At 45.3% G+C, this 24,451-nt stretch overlaps 1 protein-coding gene across 1 annotated transcript in view; it reads left to right on the forward strand.

The window, feature by feature from the left end:
• Nucleotides 1-23,223, forward strand: part of LOC147629838 (mitochondrial import inner membrane translocase subunit TIM50-like) — a 103,132-nt gene extending 79,909 nt beyond the window's left edge. Inside the window, exons 4-10 of the mRNA XM_086811367.1 lie at nt 4,856-4,917; nt 5,174-5,287; nt 22,050-22,154; nt 22,258-22,356; nt 22,486-22,642; nt 22,751-22,857; nt 23,023-23,223. Of these exons, the coding sequence (XP_086667493.1) occupies nt 4,856-4,917; nt 5,174-5,287; nt 22,050-22,154; nt 22,258-22,356; nt 22,486-22,642; nt 22,751-22,857; nt 23,023-23,076 (698 nt within the window). The 3' untranslated portion in view covers nt 23,077-23,223. The remainder of the gene's footprint in view (nt 1-4,855; nt 4,918-5,173; nt 5,288-22,049; nt 22,155-22,257; nt 22,357-22,485; nt 22,643-22,750; nt 22,858-23,022) is intronic.
• The last annotated feature ends 1,228 nt before the right edge of the window (nt 23,224-24,451 follow it).

Raw genomic sequence — 24,451 nt, forward strand, 5'->3', positions numbered from 1 at the left:
CTTCACGGTGATCTCCATGAGGAGATATACATGCAACAGCCAGAGGGTTATGCAGTGAGTGGAAAGGAGAAGCTTGTATGCAAGCTGAAAAAGAGTCTTTATGGGCTCAAACAGGCACCAAGGGAATGGTATCATAAATTTGATACATTCATGAAATCCCAGAAATTCAGGAGAAGTGACATAGATCACTGCTTATACACCAAGAAAGCTTTGGATGGCAGTCTATTGATCCTCATCTTGTATGTTGATGATATGTTGATTGCCGGGAAATCTCGTAAAGAGATGGATGCCTTGAAGAAGAGGCTGCATCAAACCTTTGATATGAAGGATTTGGGTGATGCAAATCACATTTTGGGTATGCGGATACTTTGGGACAGAAATCAGCATGTGTTGTATTTGTCTCAGAAGGAATACATTGGCAAAGTTTTGCAGAGGTTCAATATGGATGGGGGGAAGAAGACTAGTACTCCTTTGCCTCCATATGTGAAACTCAGTGCTATAGACAGCCCACAGTCGGATAGAGACAGGGCTGATATGGCCAAGATTCCGTATGCTTCAACTTGTGGCAGTCTCATGTATGCCATGGTTGCTACTAGGCCGGACATTGCATTTGCAGTGGGAGTGGTTTCTAGATACATGGCCAACCCTGGCAAGAAGCATTGGGAAGCAGTGAAAGGTGTCATGAGATACCTGAAGGGCACACATGATATGTGCATTTGTTTTGGCAAACAGGATGCATTAGTGCATGGCTACACGGATTCGGATTATGCCGGTCATCCAGATAACCGGAAGTCTACTACCGTAACATGTGTTTACATTCACAGGAGGTGCTGTGTCATGGATATCCAGGATGCAGAAGTGCACTGCCTTATCTACTACAGAGGCCGAGTATATTGCAGCCACAGAGGCTTGCAAAGAGGCATTATGGCTATCTAGGTTAGTGGTTGATTTGGGTTATACAGGGGATATTCCATTGTTGCATTGTGACAGTCAGAGTGCCATCCAGTTGGCAAAGAACCCTGTCTTTCATGCAAAGACTAAGCATGTGGATGTGAAGTATCACTTCATCAGAGAGGTGATAGAGAACAAGCAAATTCAGCTTGTTAAGATTCATACGGATGACAACCCGGCTGATGTGTTGACAAAGAGTTTGCCTGCGGAGCGGTTTGCTCATTGCAGACACTTGATGGGCATTGGATGTGGCCAGTTTCAGCCTTGATATGGCCTTGTATATTATCATGTACATGCTGATTTTTTTTTTCTTTTCCTTCATTTAAGGGCACCTTGCCTTTAAGTGGGAGGTTGTTGGGGTAAAGGCATAATGCCCACCCTTATAGTGTGTACAAGCCCATAAGTTATAGTACATAGTACACTTAGTACTTTTAATGTACTAAGTGCACTATGTGTACTAGTGCAATATACATGTGTGATAGGGGAGTCACACACTCAATGCTATTGAGTTGACTTATCCCCACAACTGTCTCTCTCTCTCCCTTGCTTCTCTGTGTATGTCTCCCACATGAATCTCTAACTCTAACTCCCGTTCAACACTGGCCTGCTGCATCCAGGTCAGAGCTCTGGCTATCATGCCATATCCTCTCAATGTCCTCAGAAAGACTGGGATCTGTAAGTATCCTCTCTGGGATCCTCAACTGCAAGCTGGTCTCCCGTGTCCTCTCCTCAAGTGTCAAAATAACTGGCGTATGGTCTGAAAAAGAGGTGCCAGCGAGAATGCCAACGGAGCCACCACGCTCCAAGAACCTGTCGCCCACATAGAAGCGATCAATCCGTGATAGATTAGTTCCTCCCTGCTGGCGATCCGACCGAGAAAAACTAATCCATATTTTCTTAACGAGAGTCATTGATCTCTCATCAGGGTAATCTACCGGGAGAAAGCCGCATGCATCAGTGATCCGCAGTGTCATACAAAATTGCTCCCAAGCTGCAAGCTCCGTGCCGTGCACTGTAACATGACTGCCTTCCACCCTATCGGCCGGGTCCTCAAGCATGTTGAAGTCTCCCCCGACACACCAATGTGCGGTCTCGGGCAATGCATCTGTAGCAAGGGTCCAGAACTCTGCTCTGGCACTAGCATGGTTGGGCGCATAGACATTGAGCACACCAAAGTGCTCATCGTGCATCCTCAAAATAACATACTGTGCTTTACCAGGCACAATGACCCCGCGATCCACAATGGCCGGCCGCCATACATCTGCAATGACCATAGATACTCCTCCGTGCCCACCCAAGGGGCCAAAACCTAAAATGTGTCCCATCTACCAGGCATCACCGAACCATATCTCCGAATCCTGCTCTCACTCAAATGGTGCTCCTGCATCACCAGAATATCAATACTGCCCCCAACCAGGCATCTCTGAAGCTCCTGCCTCAAGCAACCCCGATAACGTACATATTGTGCGCCGCCCAGGCCCTGTACATTCCATGAGATGATCCTCATGGATGACCTGCTGAGGTGGAGGCTGTCTCAGCCATACGGCGGGCCTTCGCAAGCGGCTTGGATGGAGAGTAGTCTCCATCCGAGCAGCTACGAATCTGCCCACCCAGTGTGCTGCAAGAGTCTCGGACCAGGCGCCAGTGGGCTGTGTCCCATGGTGACTGCCTCCCGCTTAGAGAGAGAAACCTCATGTATGCATACATAGCCAGGGTCTCGTGCTAGGTCTGCCACTATGCGAACCACCAAATGTCGAATCCCGGAGGCATCCGCACTCTCGGTATCAAAGAAATGTGCCAACTCCCAAAGTCGGCCTATCATGTCTGTCATCTCCAGATCGCTCACATGGTGAGAAAACTCAACTGCCTGAGTCTTCAAAATACTAAGAGTGAGATCCAGAGTCCCCACTCCCGGTCGCTAGTGCCGCAGAGAGGGAAGGAGAAGGCCACCGCTGAATCAAGTGCCTCCTCCCCTCGGGCCGGAGGTATCACCACATGAACTCTGATGGGTGCTAGCTCATGGGGGCCCTCCGCTCCAAAAAGACGTGTGAAGGAGTAGTCGAAAGCCGCTGAGCGTTGTCTAGTGTCGAGACTACTCAGCCGACTGCGGATAGAGGATATCCGTGAAGCACGAATCGGCATGGTAGGTCTTCTCTGCGGTGCTCGAGCAAGGTCGGTGCTCACTGCCCGCCGGACTGCAGGTGAGCGCCAGGGTACTGCCAGTGCCTCCCGGGGAGTTGAGGCGAGCGGAGGGGGGGGAGAAGGGGGTGGGGAAGGAGCCGCTGAAAAGCGGGAGCGGGAACGAGAGGAGGCGAAGGTGGAAGTGAGGCGGGAGGGGGGGACGGGGGAGGGGGGGGTGGGGGCGAAGGGGGGGGTGCTAGCATCTCCTGATCCTCAGTCGGCGCTGGGGTCTCCTCTTGGAGGGGAGCAAAGCTGTTCCTCACTGGAACCCAGTGATGCTGAGGCTGTGCTTGCTGCTGCGTCGGTCTCTGGGCATGCTGCTGTGGCTGTCTCCCTCTACGGCGCCCCTGTCTAGGCTGCCAATCTGAGGTCTCTGTGGGATGAGCAGGTGTCCCGGAGGCTGTCTGCCGAGCCGCATCTGTGGGCGGGCCATCGGGGGTCTGCTCTGCTGCGGTGAAGGTCGGGGTCTCGTGCGAGGGCAGGCCTTGGGCAGGTGGCCGACCTGCCTGCATATAAAGCACTGGTTCGGGAGCCCCAAAAACTCCACTCTCTGATCGATCCATCCCCCCCCCCCCCCTATCCTAGGTAACTGAATGACCTTCGGAAGGGAGGAGATGTCAGGAACCAAAACTCTGACCGAAGGCAGGCCAATTGCTCTAGCCACCACTGAAGCTACTGTGGGGTTAGTCTCAAGCACCGAGCCCACCAATAATCTTATCCTAGAAAGGAGCGGAAGGTACTTGCGGCGGAGTCCAGGAAAGCAAACTGTGACATGGAATAGGCGCTCTCCCTGCTTGGCCGCTGCCGGGTCGAAACCGTGCTGCCAAGGTCTGAAGAAGGCCCGAGCGCCCTTGATGTCAAGGGGACTCATGGCTAGGACCTGGGCCACGCTCTGGGCTGTCTCGAACTCAAGGGGGGGGGGGGGGGGGGTGGGGGGGCGAAAAGGGGAGGGAGGGTCGGGGCAGGCAGGGGGGCGGGACGCGGAGGAAGGGGGGGGGGGGGCGGGGGGCGCGAGAAGTACAGGGGCGTGGAGGGGGGGGTGCGAGCAGGCGGGGAGAGGCAGTCACGAGGGCGGGGAGGGGGGGTGCGAGCAGGCGGCAGCTCGAGGAGGGGGGGGAGAAGCTTCAGCGAGCACGAAGTCTACAGCTCGAAGAGGTTTTTTCCGTTCTATTTCCATGGATTTTATTATCGGATTGCCAAGAATACATCAAGGCCACGATTCTATTTGGGGTGTGGTAGATCGCTTGACAAAAATGGCTGGTACCTGTGGTGGTTGTTGATATTGCCATTTGTACCTGATCCTGACAATTTGTACCTGCGGTATATGTTTTGGGTACATGCATACCAGCTGATTGTACCTTCTGTACTGGGCTGATTCACTTGTGGTACCAATTGTGGGGCACTCCAGCTGGCTGTGTCTGTGTGCGCGTGCAGTGCGTGTGTGTGTTGGACACCTGAAACACTTCTTCCTGTATATTACCATGTTAAGATGTACAACTACTACATGTGGGTCCTGCAATTAAGGTGTCTTGACTCTTCTTACAATGGTTTAGGTCTTGATTCACAGTAACTCATCTACACAGTGTTTTGAGAGTTTCGGTATTGCATTGTGGCCATGTTTTTATGGCATGCTTAAATTCATGCTCTACAGAAAATATATCTGAACAATTGTTCACTTTCAGGAGGGACATCACCTCAATCTATGTACTGTTTGTTATGGCAGCTGCAGCCAGTGTTGCTGGACTGTATCTAGAGATACGAAAGGCTATCGAGGATCAAATTATGGTGAGTTAACGTTTTGGGAGGCAAGTCAGGTCGTATGAAATTGCTTAGAACCTCATCAGTCTCAGTTTTGTAGTCAAGCTTCAAGGGATTGTTGTACTCCATGCTTTTTTGGAACAATCTTTTGTCCACATTAGGTTCCAGACATCACTTGCTATCAAGATTTTGTGACTGCAGGAAGGGTCGAAGGCCTAAGAAAGTCTGAATATGTATTTCAAGAAGCAATTAAGTTGGCTAATATACTTCTGCACATTTCCAGGGTTTTGCTGCTCCTACATCAGACAAACTTTTACCCGATCTTGCTCCACAAGAGCAGCATGTCTTTACTTTGGTCTTGGATCTTAATGAAACTCTGGTGTATTCTGATTGGAAGGTATGTCGAGAACTTTTTTGCTTCATAAACACAATTTATCACCCCCTCTTGAGAGAGAAAAAGGAAGAAAGTTCTATTAGCGTCTACAGAAGACCAAAAGGTCTCTACAAAAGACCAAAGGGTCAATGATGAGACCAAAAGTAGGGTTCCATTTGATACGGAGCCATGGAAACACTAAAAAAAAACTTAAAAAACTGCTACATAAGGATAGTCTAGTTGTGTGCCTATCCCATCATATCATCATCCTAAGCAAAATCATAGTGAGCATTAGCGTCAAGAGGCTCACCATGTCCACCATGAGTGGGAGACTATCCCTACGTTGTTGGAGAATCTCCCCATGGAGGGTTTCTGCGGACCGAGGACCTGTGGACGTCAAGTGCGCTGTAGCTGGCGAGTGTGGTCCAAAGTGACTCCAGGTGGTCGACGTATGGCAGTTGGACCTCCTTGATGGGTCTCTGGGGTCAAGTACCTCTCTGTGTCGTCGACTGGTGCTACCATTCTTTACCTGGAAGAAGCAAGTAATGGGCAGCTCTGAGATATCGCGAGGTTGGGCTCTTCTATCACCGAGGAATGAGTCTTTGTGCATGTTGACCTCTATCAGATAAAGTCCCAAGCATCGCTTGTCGAGAAAATCAATGGTCCTGAACAATGGACCAAATCCCACTCGCAGGTTGCAGTGAATCACATAATATGCTGGGCATCACAAAGGTAGTGCTCCTCCATCTTGACTTCTATAGATTAGAGTCTACATGTCTTGTCCTCTCTTGCAATGTCTTGTCCTTTCTATAGAGTAGAGTCTACATAGTTTTATGGGCTAGCAGCCTTATTTTCTTGACCCATAGAAATCACACTAATAAACTCGATTGACACGTGGCACACTTATCCTATCCACACCTAAGAGGGTGTTCACTCCTATTGAGCCCCGAATCCCAACAAAAACCCCCTCGAAGTGAAGGAGGTGTTGTCTGAGAAACCTTCAATAGCCATGGTGATTTGGACTCTAGTCTGTGTCATGTGCTCAAAAAAAAAAACACAATTACACCAGGCCTGATATAAGAGCTTGACCAGTCATGAAAACCTACATCAGTTTATCCAAAAACAACTCCCCCTTGCTCTAAGCAGGGGTATTGTCACGTGCACGCCCGTGCCATGGCTACTCTCCAACATGAACAGCATAATCCCTGATTAGGACATCAATTAGGACACCAGTTAGACAGCATGTAGGACATTATCATCATCAGTAGCATCATCACCATCATCATCAGCATCAGCATCAGCATCACCATCTCAGCATCATCAGCATGGAGGATATGGGACCCAGTTGGCAGCCATCTGGAGCATCCAGTCGGCAGCCTTCTAGGGGACTCAGGCAGCATCGGCCGAGCACTAGTGTGAAGGGTAGCAGGAGGGGCAAATATTGGAATTAAGCGCAGCATTTAAACATCATTATAGGCATTTTATTTGTCCAGCAGCATTCTGACCAGCCACCTCAACATATATATAAGCAAAGGCATCATTTGCAACATTCACATTCAATGCATTCGCATTGCAGTCATTATCAAGCATGTAGGGGGCCAAAGGTCACCCCTAGTGGTTGACCAAGGGCCTATACCATGTCTAGACATAAAGTCACCTTTTTGTACCATATGAATAAAGAAAACTTTGACACCAGCTATCTCTTTCTTCTTCTCTCTCCTCTGTCTTATTCATGTTTATTTCAGCATCTTGTTCTTAATCAGGCTTAGGACTGTGGATCAGTATAGCAAGGCTTCCGCGCATGCAACATTGGTATTAGAGCATTTAGGCTTAGCCACTAAAAGCAAAGTCCCAAGGAGGTGCATAGTTCCATTAGAAGAATGTAGCAGGGTAGTAGATGGAGTAGTTTGCAACAGGCGAAGCTAGAGGAAAGCATTCTCCGAGGGTATGTACTCAAAACTAGTACATCATTAATCTCTTAGATCAGTTCCAAAGGCCTAGCAACAGGCATGATCAGTTCGAGCAGGAGACCCGCCGTTGTGTTCAGGGTATCTTTTTGACGATTGTGTGTCAAAATCAGATTTCCAAGAGTTCAAAGTAGCTCTCGAAGCTTCTTCGGCGGAACGTCAGGCACAAATCGCAGCCCAGATCTAAGCTTTGCAAAACTCCATCGCTCTATTGACCACTACCCTCTCTACTTTATCGGGTATGGATACCTTGGCCTCTGCTTTAGGTCCCAACATTACTCCGGAACCGTTCGGGGGCGAGCAAAAGCAGCGCACCAAGGAGATCGTGGACACTTGGCTACATAAGTGGCAAGTTCACTTTCAGTTTCATCCATATGATGATGGGAAAAAGATCCAGTTAGCAGCAGGTTTCCTGTCCGGCAAAGCTTTGCTTTGGTGGAAGGAACTCAACCCTAAGCCAACAACTTGGGCACAATTCGAAGATGTCTTCAAGAAGGAATTCCTCAAGAAAGAGGATGATTATGATGTTGTTGCCCGGTTTTCAGCTTTGACCATGACCTCGCAGCATCTCACTTATGAGGTCTACCTCCAGAAGTTTAGGGACTTGCAGATGAAAGCTACAAAGGTGGATCCCATTACTCTTTTGGGGTTCTTCGTAGCTGGTTTACCAGACTCATATCGTTTACAAGTTAAAAATAACAAACGCAAAACATTGGACGAAGCCATTCATTCAGCTCGTATCTATGATGATACAATGGTTTCTTCCAAGTCTAAACCAATTACCGAGCAGGGGAACAAGCATAAAAGGAAGTTCTCGGCACCTATGGCTAACACGACTGAAGGAAAGTCTTCGGACCAACCTTCGAAGAATTCAAATTCGACACCAGCGAAGAAGAAACGACTCCTTAGGGCTTTAAAGCTCAAGAAGGAAGGACGTTGTTTTATCTGCGAAGAAAAAGGACACATGCGTAACGAGTGCCCAAAGCAAAAGGGTGCAAAGACCAATGCAGGACCCAAGCCAAAGGCAGCTAATCAGTTGTCTTTGACAGGTACGTCAATTACTGTACTTTCTCGCCCTAGTACATGTTCTGATTGTCTGTTCAATTCTAAAGTATTTGGCTTGCATGATCTTCTCCGCGTTTATGGAGAAGTAAATGGCCATAAGATTCACATTCTTCTAGACCCTGGCAGCTCACACAACTTTGTTAACTACAAACTTGTGCAGAAATTGAGTCTTGATACGACACCCAACGATCATACCTATGAGGTACGCCTACCTGCTGGAAGGCAAGTATGGGATCGAAAGGTGGAGATGCTTCCAATCCAGATTTAGGACTACAAAGATACTCTGGAATGCTATGTTATGCACCTAGAAAATGTAGACTTGTTATTAGGGATTGAGTGGCTTAAGACTCTTCAAGTCCAGATAGATTGGTCTAGTCATATTTTTTCTTTTCAGCATAGGGACATCCAGTATAGTATTTTAGGTGATTGTATTCATCCCTCTCAGGGACCTCTTGTAAATACAGTTGATTTTGGAAATATAATGGATTCTTTTTTGTATACCGCTTTCCATTATGTATTGATTCCACTTTCTTCCTTTCTCATCCCTTCCATGGATGTAAATGAATTAAGTGTGTTTGAAAGCAAAGAATTACAGAAGATACTTGATTCGTTTCAAGATGTATTTCCTAAGGAACTGCCATCGGGTTTACCACCTGAACGGGCAATAGATCATCGTATTGACTTGATCCCTGGTACTCATCCTGCCAGTATTCCAAGTCGAAGATTATTTGAGGATGGGCCAGATCCGTCCAAGTAAATCACCTTGGGGTGCACCTGTGTTGCTTAGGAGAAAGAAGGACAACACCTGGAGAATGTGTATCGATTACAAGAGATTGAACAAGCTGACAATTAAGAACCGTTATCCTCTCCCTAGATCAGATGACCTGATTGACCGGTTAGCAGGAGCGAAATATTTCACGAAGATAGATTTATGTACTGGCTATCACCAGATACGTATTCATGAAAGGCATGTCGAAAGAACCGCCTTTCGGACTAGTTATGGCCATTACGAGTTTCTCGTATTACCTTTTGGGTTAACCAATGCTCCAGCCACTTTCCAGCAAATGATGAACGATCTTTTTCGTGAACATTTGGGGAAATTTGTGGTGGTGTTCCTGGATGATATTTTGATATATAGTCGTACTCTTGAGGATCATGTTAGACACCGCACGATTGTCTTATCTATTTTAAGACAGAATCGACTATATGCCAAATTAAGTAAATGTGAGTTCTTTATGACCGACATCATTTACTTGGGACACAAGATCACTAGAGATGGATTGAGCATTGACTATGACCAAGTTCAAAAGGTTCTGGACTGGCCTATACCGCGAACAGTGAAACAACTTCGTTCTTTTCTCGGTTTTGTAGTTTTTCTTCGGAAATCTGTGCGGGAGTACTCTCAGCTCACACTACCGATGACCGACTTATTGAAAGGTCGTGGACGTAAGTCAAATCAGCCTATCACTTGGAATAACGATTTGGATATGGCCTTCAGACTTTTGAAAGATAAAGTCAAGGAAGCACCTATCTTAGCATTAACTGATCCTAGTCGGCCTTATGTTCTTGAAACTGATGCCAGTGACTATGCTATCGGGGCTGCTCTATTTCAAGATGGCAGACCGGTTGCTTTTGAAAGTAAAAAGCTAGACGACACTCAATCTCGTCGGCCAACCCTTGAGAAGGAACTTTATGCTGTGATTCATGCTCTCAAGGTTTGGAGACATTATTTATATGGCTCCAAGTTTGTGGTATTGACTGATCATCGGTCAATCAAGTATGTGTGTGATGCGGATGATTTGAGAGGAAGGAAAGCTCGTTGGGTGGAGTTAATGCAAGATTTTGATTTTGAGATCCGTTATCGGAAAGGGTCCATGAATAGTGTTGCAGATGCGCTTAGTCGAATTAGAGAGGTGAATTCTTTGTCATTCACCGAGATTTCTACTGACTTATTTCAGTTATTGAGAGGGCTTTGCAGGACTGATAGTTATTTGGTCCATTTTGGCAGAAGATCCAGGACGGGAGCTCATTGATTGACCAAGACTCAATGACTGAGCAGTCTACCATTCATGCTGCAGGAGGCCAGTGGATGATTCGGAATCGTTTACTATTCCGTAATGACAAAATTTGTGTACCACAGATCTCGGACATTAGGTCCAAGATTCTTAAGAAGTGTCACGACACCCCTTCTGCTGGACACCCTGGGATACATAGGACACTATCGTTAGTGAAACACACTTTTTATTGGCCAAAGATGAAAGAGTATGTAGAAGATTATGTTCTCGAGTGTCAGATTTGTCAGGCAAATAAAGCTGAACGCTTTAGACAGGCTGGGTTGTTGCATCCTTTGCAAATCCCAGGTAATAAATGGGAAAGTATTTCCATGGATTTTATTACCGGATTGCCAAGAACACATCAAGGCTACGATTCTATTTGGGTTGTGGTAGATCGCTTGACAAAAATGGCTAGATTTTTATCAACCCGGAAGACTATTACAGCTACGCAATTAGCACGACAGTTTATCGAGTAATTGTTTAGACTGTACGGGTTACCGCAGGACATAGTCAGTGATAGGGACTCTAAGTTTACGAGTGATTTTTGGAAACTTGTTTTTGAGAAGTTGAAAACAACTTTGAATTTGAGTTCCTCAGATCATCCTCAATTTGATGGCCAGATTGAAAGAGTGAATCAGATTTTGGAGGATATGCTTGGAGCATATGTATCCAAAAGACAGAGTTCATGGGAGGATTATCTTCCTATGTTAGAATTTGCATATAACAGTACTAAGCATACGAGTACAGGGTTTAGTTCTTTCATGCTTATGTATGGTTTTCAACCTAGATCACCTGTTACAGTAGGATTCTCAGGACTTCAGCATGATGCAGCACGTAATTTTTTGCAAGATATGGAGGAAATGTTACAAGTTGCAAAGGAATCTAACCGAGATAGATTTTATTCTAATAGACATCGTTCACCCAGAGAGTTCTCTGAAGAAACGATGGTGTATTTGCGAGTTCCGAAAGATTCCGAGACTTTACGGACAGGTCGATCTCCAAAATTATCCCCTCGATATTGTGGACCATTTCGTATTACACGACGGATTGGTTCAGTTGCATATGAATTGGATTTGCCTTCTCATGTGAAAGTTCATCCTGTATTTCATGTCAGTAGACTTAAGGAAGTACTGGGTGGAGCAGATCACTTAGTTACTCCTCAAGAAATTATAGATGTCGAGGACATGACATTTGTTCCGCATGAACCTAAAAAGATTCTTGGATTTCGTGAAAGAAGATTGCGTAATACGCTTATCACGGAATACAAGATCAAGTGGAAGGATCGTGTTGAGGAGGACGCTACAAGGGAGACATTGACTACTCTTCAGGGAGATTACCCTGGCTTTTTAGTGAGTTCAGGAGTGAGCTCTTAGAGGAAGGGGAGTATGTCATGTGCACAGTGTGTATCTACCGTGAAGGAGCTGTGGAAGCTCAGCTGTAGAGAGTTAGTGTTTCATGTGGGAGACACACACAGAGAAGAAGGGAGAGAGAGAGAGAGAGAGACATGTGGGGATAAGTCAACTCACAGTATGAGTGTGTGACTCCCCTATCACACATGTATATTTGCTCTAGTACACATAGTGCACTTAGTACATTAAAAGTACTAAGTGTACTATGTACTATAAAACTTATGGGCTAGTACACACTATAAGGGTGGGCATAATGCCTTTACCCCAACAACCTCCCACTTAAAGGCAAAGTGCCCTTAAATGAAGGAAAAGAAAAATCAGCATGTACATGATAATATACAAGGCCATATCAAGGCTGAAACTGGCCTCATCCAATGCCCATCAAGTGTCTGCAATGAGCAAACCGCTCTGCAGGCAAACTCTTTGTCAACAGATTAGCCGGGTTGTCATCCGTATGAATCTTAACAAGCTGAATTAGCTTGTTCTCTATCACCTCTCTGATGAAGTGATACTTCACATCCACATGCTTCGTCTTTGCATGAAAGACAGGGTTCTTTGCCAACTGGATGGCACTCTGACTGTCACAATGCAACAATGGAATATCCCCTGTATAACCCAAATCAACCACTAACCGAGATAGCCATAATGCCTCCTTGCAAGCCTCTGTGGCTGCAATATACTCGGCCTCTGTAGTAGATAAGGCAGTGCACTTCTGCATCTTGGATATCCATGACACAGCACCTCCTGTGAATGTAAACACATAACCGGTAGTAGACTTCCGGTTATCTGGATGACCGGCATAATCCGAATCCGTGTAACCATGCACTAATGCATCCTGTTTGCCAAAGTAGATGCACATATCCTGTGCGCCCTTCAGGTATCTCATGACACCTTTCACTGCTTCCCAATGCTTCTTGCCAGGTTTGGCCATGTATCTAGTAACCACTCCCACTGCAAATGCAATGTCCGGCCTGGTAGCAACCATGGCATACATGAGACTGCCACAAGCTGAAGCATACGGAATCTTGGCCATATCAGCCCTGTCACTATCCGATTGTGGGCTGTCCATAGCACTGAGTTTCACATATGGAGGCAAAGGAGTACTAGTCTTCTTCCCCCCTTCCATATTGAACCTCTGCAAAACTTTGCCAATGTATTCCTTCTGAGACAAATACAACACATGCTGATTTCTGTCCCGAAGTATCCGCATACCCAAAATGTGATTTGCATCACCCAAATCCTTCATATCAAAGGTCTGATGCAGCCTCTTCTTCAAGGCATCCATCTTTTTACGAGATTTCCTGGCAATCAACATATCATCAACATACAAGATGAGGATCAATAGATTGCCATCCGAAGCTTTCTTGGTGTATAAGCAGTGATCTATGTCACTTCTCCTAAAATCCTGGGATTTCATGAATGTATCAAATTTATGATACCGTTCCCTTGGTGCCTGTTTGAGCCCATAAAGACTCTTTTTCAGCTTGCATACAAGCTTCTCCTTTCCATTCACTGCATAACCCTCTGGCTGTTGCATATATATCTCCTCATGGAGATCACCGTGAAGAAAAGCAGTCTTCACATCCATCTGAATCAAAGCCAGATCATCATGAGCAACCAAAGCTAATACAGCTCTAAGTGTGGTCATTTTGACCATTGGAGAGAAGATCTCATCAAAGTCCACACCATATTCCTGCTTGAAGCCCTTAGCCACTAACCTGGCTTTGTATCTTGGCTTATGAACGGCTGTCATAACAGCTTCAGCCCAAAAACCATGAGGTAACGCAGCATGTGACAACATAGAACGGACCTTCTCCTGAATGGTCCTGTTCATCCTCTCTGCTGTCCCGTTTTGTGGAGGATCATAAGGAGTAGAGAGCTCCCTCTTGATGCCTTTAGCATCACAAAAGTCCTGAAACTGTTTGGACATATATTCTCCACCATTGTCGGAACGCAAAGCCTTCAGTGTATTGCCAGTTTGATTCTCAACATGAGCAACAAACTTCTCAAACACTGAGAATGTGTCACTCTTCAAACGAAGAGGATAAACCCACACCTTGCGTGTGGCATCATCAATAAAGGACACAAAATATTTTGCCCCTCCCAAAGAAAGCTGAGGCATCTCACATACATCTGTATGCACAATCTCTAACTGAGCATCTTTCTGTCCAAGAGCTTTCTTGTGGGGGCACTGGAGTTGCCTGCCATATATACAATGCTAACAAAACTGAAAACTTGAGAACTTTAGAGAAGGCAAGTAACCAAAACGAAACAATTGCTCCATTCCTTTGACACTCATGTGTCCCAACCGGCTATGCCACATAGAGATTTCCGGCAGCTCGATTGCATTTACATTAGCATGGTGACAAACATTAGCATGCATGAAGTAAAGAGTCTCCACCTTAGAGCCTCTGGCAACAACCAGTGAGCCCTTACTAATCTTCCACTTTCCACGACCAAATGTGGTAACATAATCAGCATCATCAAGCTGTCCAGTAGAAAGCAGGTTCTTCTTGATCTCAGGCACATGCCTGACATCATGGAGCATAAGCTGTGAGCCATCTGAAAGCACAAGCCTCACATCACCTCTGCCAAGAATCTTGCATGCATGGTTGTCACCCGAATAAACTACTCCTTCATTGCCAGCAGTATACCTGGCAAACAAGTCTCTGCAACCTGTGACATGAAAGGAGGCACCTGAATCAATGATCCACGAGTGTATACCATGACCATCTCCTGCAAGGAGTGAATGGGCATCAAGTGAAGACGTGAATAGGACTTCATCCTCACTGCTGTCACCTGCATGTGACACATTGACTTCTTCAATCTTGACTCCACTTTTGCCCTTTGGCTTTGCATCTTTGGCTTCATCTTTGTCTTTGTCTTTTCCTTTGCCCTTTTCCTTTTGATCATTCTTCCATTTGTAGCATTGCTTTTTGATATGTCCCTTCTTGCCACAATAATGGCATTCCAAGTCCTTTTTGGAGCAGGACTTGCTCCTTCCCCGTTCTTGGCTTTTACCCCTTTGCTGGGATCTCCGACGTGCATTCATTGCATTGGACTTTCCAACAGAGTTGTTCTTCCTGTTCATCTCCTCTTGAAGGAGAGCACCCTCCACATTTGCATATGACAGCATAGCATTTGAATTGCTAGTGGCTGTCCTGAATGTGTCCCAACTCTCTGGCAAAGTGCATAAGAGAAAGGTGGCTTTGCACTCATCGTCCATTGCCAACTTTTGATTGATGACCTGGCTGACAACACCATTAAACTCATTTAGATGGGCTGTCATAGACGCCCCTTCCTTCATTTGAAGACCTATGAGTTTCTTCAACCAATACACTTTGCTTGAGGCACTTTGCTGGGCATACAAGTCCTGCAATCTTTGCCACATTCCCCAAGTTGTCTTCTCTTCACGTATGGTGAAAAGTAAAGTGTCTGACACAGACAACATGATGGTGGATCTTGCCAGCTCATCCATATCTTCCCATTCTTCAGCTTTTCTTTGATGGGCTTGTGCTGCTTCTTCTGGAGCAACACATTATAGCACTGGGTTTGCCAAATGTCATAATTATGTGAGCCTTCAAGCTTTTTGATGTGAAGCAATGAAGAGCTCTCACCTGTGGTTGCCATAGCAATATGCAACCTTTGACACAGTCAATGCCTGACTCCCTGCAAGATGTGCAAACACTGCACCAAAAGCACACAAAATGCTCACAGTTGTTCTCCCAAAGTTTATCTCCCACTGCGGAAGCACGAATGCAACTCTCCTCCCACTGAATGTGATAAAATCACCAAAATCTGGTTGCTGCAGATTTATGACAGCACGTTAGATGTGCTCTGTTCCCCTTCCAAAGTACTGTACAACAATACTAAGTGCTCACCAATGATGTACCAAATCTGTACCGGCAAGTACAGCAGCTGAAAATGAACCTTTTCCTCACTCAAATCAATGTACAGCCATGCCAAAACTTGTACAAAGTTGTACCAAATCTGTACCAGCAAGTACAGCAGCAATAAATGCTCTCCCGGCTGTCCAAATGAGTGAAAATCAGACCTTGACAGTCCTCACCACTGCATACAACAGTCCCGGACAGAAATTGAGCAAAAGCCCCTTGACTGCAAGTGGATTTCTGAGGGTTCAAGGCATAAAAGTCTTCCCTGCTGCTTTGCCAAGCTCAACAAGCACAAAAATCTTGAAAAGCCCCTTGATTCAAGATCAATTTCTGATCATGAATGGTACATTAATGCACATGAAGGCATCCAGAGTCTTCACAATGCTTCCCCCTGGCCACATATACATCCAATACATAAAAGCCCCTTGATTTACTGGCACATTGAGTGCTTGATAGGCATCAACACATTGCCCAAAGCATCAAATGCCAGTGCCTGCATGCAAAACAACCCAATTGGCACAAAAGCCCTTTGATTTGCACTCCAATTTCCTGCAATTTTGCCCCGAATGTGAGATTGCTCACATCATACAGCATGTATGAATGCCCAATGGCACAATTACATCAAAAGCCCCAAATGTTGACACCCAATTTCCTGCAAATTGATGCGGAATGTGACCAATGTCACCCAATGTTGCCAATTGTGCTCAAAATCTGAGCCATTAGGACCTGTACCTGCTCAATTGATGATAAATGGACATGCAAATCCCAAAATTGAAGCAAATACCTTTAACAATTTCTATTGCAGAAAAGGGGGGGGTGTCGTGTTTGCTGCTGTTGTCTGAAAAGGTACGGATGCTGCGGATCCAGGCTCTAGCAAACTGCAAACGACTACACGTGTCTACGTTGACCTTTGAAGTTTGTAGTCGTGTTGGCAGGGCCGCGTAGATCAGAACCGCCTTGGCTGCCAGGCGTTGAGAGGTGATTGACGTGGTACCGTCAGAAAGAAGCGCTGGTGACGAGCCCGTTGTCGGAGTACGTGGCTGCAGATGTCAGATGCGACTGTAGACAATATTAGAGAGGCGGCCGCAAACACAAGCTTATTGTTGGCGTTGCAGTTAACAGCAACTGGGTTTTGAGGTTTGCAGACTGCCCCAGCCCTAGACCACTCTAAGTTATGCTGCTCCCGCTGCTGACCACGATTTGATCAGGGACCAGACTGCCCCAGCCCTAGACCACTCTAAGTTATGCTGCTCCCGCTGCTGACCAACGTCCGCGGCGGTTTGCTCTTCCTCTCGTCGGTCCCTTGCCTCTTGGCCGACCGCTGGCCAGTCTTACGCAGCGCATAGGCAGTAGTGGTGCAGTGCTGCTGGTTACCATCAAAGGCTCGCTTGTGGCATCTATGCACGTTGGTCGTGAGCCTGACGATCTCAGCAAATAGGAGTGAAAGCTACAAGTGATGCAGGCTGCTGGAGAAGCAGTAGCTTCAGCGACTATGCAATGGCTCTGATACCAGTTGAAGGAGCTGTGGAAGCTCAGCTGTAGAGAGTTAGGGTTTCATGTGGGAGACACACACAGAGAAGAAGAGAGAGAGAGAGAGAGAGACATGTGGGGATAAGTCAACTCACAGTATGAGTGTGTGACTCCCCTATCACACATGTATATTTGCTCTAGTACACATAGTGCACTTAGTACATTAAAAGTACTAAGTGTACTATGTACTATAAAACTTATGGGCTAGTACACACTATAAGGGTGGGCATAATGCCTTTACCCCAACATACCGTGTGCTACACGCACGCAAGACTAGCTTCGAGGTTTGGGGAAGCTTGGAGCTAGGCAGGCTGATTGACGAGCTGAGTTAGGGATAGACTAACGGGCGGGCACCCAAGTATGGACGGGCGGGCGTCCAAGTGTGGACGCCCGATGACCGGTCAAGAGCCTATAAAAGGGTGGCCAAGGTTAGTTATTGTGATATAGAGAGTCTCGCGAGTTTGTGAGAGCTCTATGGTCTTGGAGCCTGGATCTAGTGCAGACGTGCACCTGCTTTACGCAGCCGAGGCCGGCAGCAATCTCGAGGCCCGCGAGGGTAGCTTCGTGGCGGTATGGGACGTCGCGAGGAGGAGATTGGTCGGTACATCAACCTAGTTAGCTCAGCTTGTGGCTCGGTGGGGACAGCCAAGATTGTGGGCTTGCCCACGGTTGTCATGGTTGGGAGGTGAGTCAGGCCTGCACCCCCCTTGTTGTTTATTCGTTTGTTTGCAGGATTCGAGTCTCGTACCAGGAACGATCACGAGGAGATCTTTGGGGTTTTGACACCTATACCATGTACAGACATATAAGCACCTTTTTGTGCCATATGAATAAAGAAAATTCTAACACCAACTATCTCTCTCTTCTTCTCTTTCCTTTGTCTTAATCATGTTTATTTCAGCATCTTGTTCTTAATCATGCTTGGGGCCGTGGATCAGTACAACAAGCTTCCGCGCATTTAACAGGCATGAAGAGAATGATGGAGCCTTTCATAACAATAAGACATTACAAAGATAGATGTGGATAGGTGAAGCATATCCTTGGTCTCATAGACCCGGCCCATGCAGGGCGTCTCTCTATTATGATGACCCGATCATCATGATAGATATCCCATTTCCTTGCTTTTGCGTGCCTCATGAACATGTATCATGTCAACCTTCCTGTTGGGCGAGTCTCATGTTTGTGAAAAAACCCTTGTATGTGTGTGTAAATGCTCACTTGTGAGTAAGTGTGTAAGAGTGTGTGAACAACCTCTTGTAGCCACTTATGTGTGTGTGTGATAAGCAATGATTTCATGGCACTTGCCATGTGTCGTTGCCCTAGTGTGTGGTGTGTTAAAAGATAAGGCTCTAAAAGCCTGTAAAAGCATTGTACTAAGGTTAGGCTATGGTGGATCAATCAAAGAACCATTGAGTTGTGCAATCTCTCCTTACATCTCTCACTCTCTCTACTACACACACCACCATGGATTTTCTTTATCCACCATAGCGTAACCTTAGGTGAGACAGCTTTACCATAAACGACAACATGGTATCAGAGCCTGCTATTTGTCGCCTAAAGCGTCGCCGCCCCAGTGTTATTGCCGCCAGCTCTCAGGCGGCGCTAGTGCTGGGCGCACCATCTTAGCCCCGACCATCGGCGGCACTGCCATCTTTGCTACCTATTTCAAACGGTGCGTGTAATTCCACCGGTTGGTGTAGAATGTTTGTTTGAACACAATGCTAATCAATATACTTAAATACACTAAGATTTAATGTCATGTGTATGCCACATGGTCATGCTAATCTAGATTTGTAGCAAAGACTTAAGACATTGTTAGGGCTTGATTAGGCTTAGTAGAAGACTTAGAAGGCAGTCTGCAACAAAGGACTCGATCGGTTGGTCATCCAGGCTCACATGTGTGGAAAACGTGTGCAATAAATGCTGGATTATGGCGGGCAGTATTTGCCATCAGCAGAATAGATGACCGAGTGGAACATTTGGGACCTATATAAGCCAAGGCACTTTATTGTGTTGATCATCTCAATCCCTTTTGGGATAGATCATAGACTAGGACATATGCAGGATTATTTTCATAGACAAGATAACCTTTTTGGGGCCTGCCTATGGCTGCCCAAGATAGGTACCTTTTTGTACTAGATGAATATAGTGAAAATACAGCTCTCTCTCTCTCTCTCTCTCTCTCTCCTCTCCATCTCTTCTTTGCATTTTGCATCAAGATGTTCCTATGAAAAATGTTTAGGGCTGAAAGAAAACACAGGACTTCCGGGCATGTAACAAGAAGCACAATACAAAATGTAATTTACTGAATTGACAAGAGACGCACAATGAGCTAGAATGGCCGGCCCCTCCCTCAAATAATATATATTAATCTTGGGAGAATCAAGTACATAGCATCACAAGCATTTCTAACCAGATTTCCATACCAATGGATATGAAAATAGTACTGCAAACAATATGGTTGTCGATGAAGATCTCCAAGGAGTTGCCTTCTCACACTACTCTCTCAAGTGCCTATGTTTCCTTCCATCTGCTCTGTATTGTTCCACCTAAACATGGTAGAAACAATCTTTAGGAGAGCACGTAGGACAAGAGAACACTACACATGGTATGTGAGAACACAATCCTGCCCTTTTCTCTTGCTACTTGCTACCATAATTGGTCATGTGAGTTTACCAATTGCAAGTAGAGTCGACAGCAGTAGAAGTCTCGTGATGAAAGTGTCTGGAAGGCTAAAATCTTTAATTTGTCACAATCCTTCGAGACAAAAGTGTTCAAGCAATTGGAGGGAACCTTGAGAAATCTTCCTCTATGGTTCTATTTAAGAAAGGATGGCTGAAATTAGAATTTTCAGCACAAATATCGCCCTCTGCAGCATCTCTTCCATCGATGCCCTCTAATGCTCCTCCTTTGCTTCATCTCACTTTGAGCTCACTTGCAAAGTCTTTTCCTGCCTGCTTCTGCTTCTTGATCTTGTATGCTTTGCAGAATGGATCGGGCCAATTCATCAAGCATTTTTGAAGCTTAAATTTTATGGTCTTAAGATGGAAAATAATGAAGAGCTAAGTGACCATCTTGCAAAGTTCTACTCATTAGTTCAATTGCTCACTAGCTTGAAGTGTGAGCTTGATAATGAAGATGAAATGGTTGTTCTTACAAAAAGTATGCAAGATGTTTACTCGATTCCAACCATCCCTCGAAGTACGACGCCTAGCTTCAACGACATTCGAGGGCATGGTAGCAGTGTTTATTGAAAAAGACCGGAGAATCAAAGATGGCAAAGCATCTAGCAACAGCCTTGGGGACGATAAGGCCTTTGCTGGAGCACATAACCGGAGGTCCAACAAAAAGATAAAGTACATATAGGGTCAACGCTTGGGACACAAGGAGTCACAATGTTTTAAAAAGCTTGAGAAAGAGCAGGAGAAGCACCATGTAAACGTGATAGCTAAAGAAGAGGAGCCGATCGAAGAAATCAATGCTACAACCGCCCCCGTCTCCCTCAGTGAGGAAGACTATGACTGGGCATTTTAGATATGTTTATGTTGTGAGTTTTGTTGGGTTCTCTACTCGGGATGTCCCCTGAAATGAAATGTAATAATCCTTTGCGTTTTTCATGTGTGTGTTAAAGGGCCTTAATGTGTGTGTTAAAGGGACTTAATGTTATAAAAGGTTCCTTTCTCATATAAATCCTTGTTAGGAGGTTTTTTTTTTGTTTTTTTGGGGGAGGGGCGTTTGGGGTGGGTGTGACAAAGTGTTCGCCTCGCTATCTCGGTCCAAAAACCGGACCAAAGAGATGTTGTGACCATGGTACGGAAGGTGATGCATGGTGAGCCTTGCTCTGCTTGCTCTTAGGCAGCATGGATGAGGTAGATGGTAGCATCGTTTCTAGCGTAAGGGGATCAAGAAAATCCATGGTGGTGTGTGTAGTAGAGAGAGAGAGTGAGAGATGTAACAAACTGAAAGGAGAAATTGCATGACACAATGGTACTTTGATTGATGATTCTAAAGCTTCAAAGAGTACAATATGTTTTAGACTTTTAGAGCGTTATCTTTTGACACACCACACACTGGGGCAATGACACATGGCAATTGACCATGACATCATTGCTTATCACATACACACACATACGTGGCTACAAGAGGTTGTTCACACACTCTTACAGTTACATAAGTGAGTGTTTACACACACATACAAGGGCTTTTTCACACACTTGAGATTCTGAATACCCAACAAACCCCCCTTCAAAGCGAAGGTGGTGAGACCTTAGTCGAGGCAGCTCTACCATAAAAGACAACACTTATCTTGTTCAATCCTTGAAGGGGTGAGTTCAGCCCCTATGTAGATCTTGGTGCCTATCAAGGAAATCTGTTTGGCCATTAAAGCCCGATGAGCAAGAGCATTGATGAATTGGAACAAAAGAGGCCTTTTCCTAGTCATGTCTTTCCCTACTCGCCACACATCAATGAATGGCATGCCGTCCTGGTGCCCATCTGTCTACATAGTTTTTCCCTGTCTGCTTTGGAAATTGGGGGAAGCTTTTGCGGGAAGCTCATTCTCTTGTACACTCAATGGACGAGATTGTTGGCGCTTTTCCTCTTCCAATTTTGCCTGGGTGATGGCACTTTGGTCTGCATTTAGGCGTAGTTTACATGCCGCCTCCAGCCATTGGGAGGTGGCTGTTATGTCCTTAGCAACTTCTATCCATTGAGTAGTTGCTTCAATACCCTTCATGAGAGAGAGAGCTACATGTTTCTGAATGCTTCAATGTCTTTTTATACCTTTTCTATAACAATAATCAAGTGTAATGGAAGTGTTTTGATGGTCAACCTTCAGCGTTGTCCCCTAATTCGTGTGAAGTCTGTAGAGAGACAGGGGATGGCGGACATTCAAACGTCCTGGAGTGGATGCATTTTTGGAGCACCTTGCACAGTATTATGAGCTGGTGATATACACGGACCAATTGCCCTTTGTAAGTCAAATCCCTTCTGAGATAGCTGGCACCATCAAAGCTGATTCTAACCATGTTTTGGCTATATAACTTGCACAATGTGTTTGTGGTATCTCTGGTTCAGTATGTCGACCCAATTCTGGAGAGATTAGACCAAAAAGGGTACATCCGCTACCGGCTGTCCCGAGAGGCCACCCATTATGTTAATGGGAAGCACTACAGAGTAAGCCTCTTCACTTTAAGGTTAACAGTAAGCCTCCTCATTTCAAGGTTAATATTGATTCATGAAAGGAGTGTGCGCGCCTGCTTGTGTATATGTATTTTTTGTTTTGACAGATCATTGTTGTGCCAGGATCTGTCAAAGCTAAATCGGAATCCTGCTCGTGTTATATACCTGAGTGCTCATGCAACCGAGATGTGTCTGCAACCTGAAAATGCGGTAATCGTGAAACCTTGGAAGCTCGAAATGGAAGACACAATCCTGTTGGATCTTCTTCCATTTTTCGAATGTAAGACACCAATTCTCGCTAACTTTGCATACTCTTTGTCTGTATGCACATGCACCTCTAGATGAAGCATGGTGGTATGAAGCTTTCAATTGATTTGTTTCTGCTCAGATGTTGCTCGCTATCGCCCAGCAGATATTAGACCCGTTTTGGCTTCATACAGTGGTCATGATATCCCTGCCGAATTCCGAGTGCGAACAAAGGAATATCAAAGGCAAGTTTTTGGCTTTGTTATTCTCATCTTTTGGGCTGTGACCCTACCCCAGAAACTATAGTATTTCTCTCATGCTTGTTTGAAGGTCCTTCCTGTGACAGCTCTGGTGTCACAGGACGGATGAGCCAAGCTGGAATAACAAATGGCTTTTTCATTTGGCTGCAGGAAGATGCGAGAGCTAAAGTTTCAGAACCCCTTCTTCAAAGGCGCTCGATCCAGCTAGTAGGTTAGCGTGGCTCTTGATCCAGCAAGTAGCTTTAGGGTGGCTTTCAAGCAGATTAATACCAAAAGCTTGGAAATCAGTCGGCTTGTTCAATAGGTTTAGTCATGATCGAGAAGTGATGTGGGTCCAAGAAGCTGCGCAGTTTTGTTATTGCATGTATGCGACATTAAACTCTTCCCCCAGGGAGTAGTGGCTCTTGAGGGTGTCCTACTATTGCATTATAGGCAAGTTATCTTGGGATCTTGCCAGAAACTTAGCTTCTTGTATAGATCATGTGTTCTTCTCGAGGATAAGTTTGCATCCCACGATCTGTTTACTTTCACAACCACGCTCCTTTTATTTAAAGATCCTGGATAGGTAGAAAAGCATGTACATAATGATTCTCAATATCTGGACTATGGTTGTGTGGTTACTTGACATAAAGTTTGCAGCTACACACGGTGTACTGAAGGCCAGATTGGCTGCTGTGGAGGCTATTAGACATGCAATGTAATTAGATCTATAATATAATTTTCGAAAACCAAGGATGAGGCCTTCAGCTTTATTGACCCTACTCACATGTATCATCTTTATTGACCCTACTCACCTGCCATTCAGTAGTATGCCTGAGCATTCGCGCACTCTTAATTCAGCCTTATTTAGTGCACAATGCAGCAACTCCTCTAAAAACTAATTACATTGCATGAAAAATACATAACTAAATATAAAAGAACCAACAAGTGCAGGCAGGTGCTTTAAATTATTGCTTTGTAACTTGAAATTTGTTTCTAAAATATGGTTCCATACATCTATGATTATCCTTCAATATGCCTCAGAAATCCTCTTTACTTAAATCAAGTAACAAGTTATGGTCAAAGCAAGATTACCTTGTACGCATGCTCACTACCCTTATGGGTTGGGCCGTCTTATGCAACTTTGAGACTGTATTTGCACCAACCATTACCCAAATACAAAAATAGACGTAAGCCAATGGTTTTAGCATGTGTGCACACAGATTAGCATAAGGGATTAACTCCCTATGGAATATGCTCAAAAGACTTAGTCCTAGGCTCCCACTATGATTATTTACTTTGTTGGATGCATGCAATAATTGAAAACATGACCTTGACATGTCACACATACAAGACCAAATTGATAGAGAGGAAGGGTAGGTTTTTTTCCCTCTAAGACTCTTAACGATACATGAAACGAAATTAGTCTCTATGCAATCCCACATCTTTTATAGTAATCTATGAAATTCTCTCTCTCTCTCTCTCTCTCTCTCTCTCTCTCTCTCAAGTTACACACATACCCCTTAAAAGAAAGATATTTTGATACATTAATTAATTGGAATGGATGAAAGGAAAATGAATTTGGTAACTGGATGAGGGAGTAC

Source organism: Cibotium barometz, chromosome 17, assembly GCF_041138505.1.
Source record: "Cibotium barometz isolate CiBa-2024 chromosome 17, ASM4113850v1, whole genome shotgun sequence".
Taxonomy (NCBI): domain Eukaryota; kingdom Viridiplantae; phylum Streptophyta; class Polypodiopsida; order Cyatheales; family Cibotiaceae; genus Cibotium; species Cibotium barometz.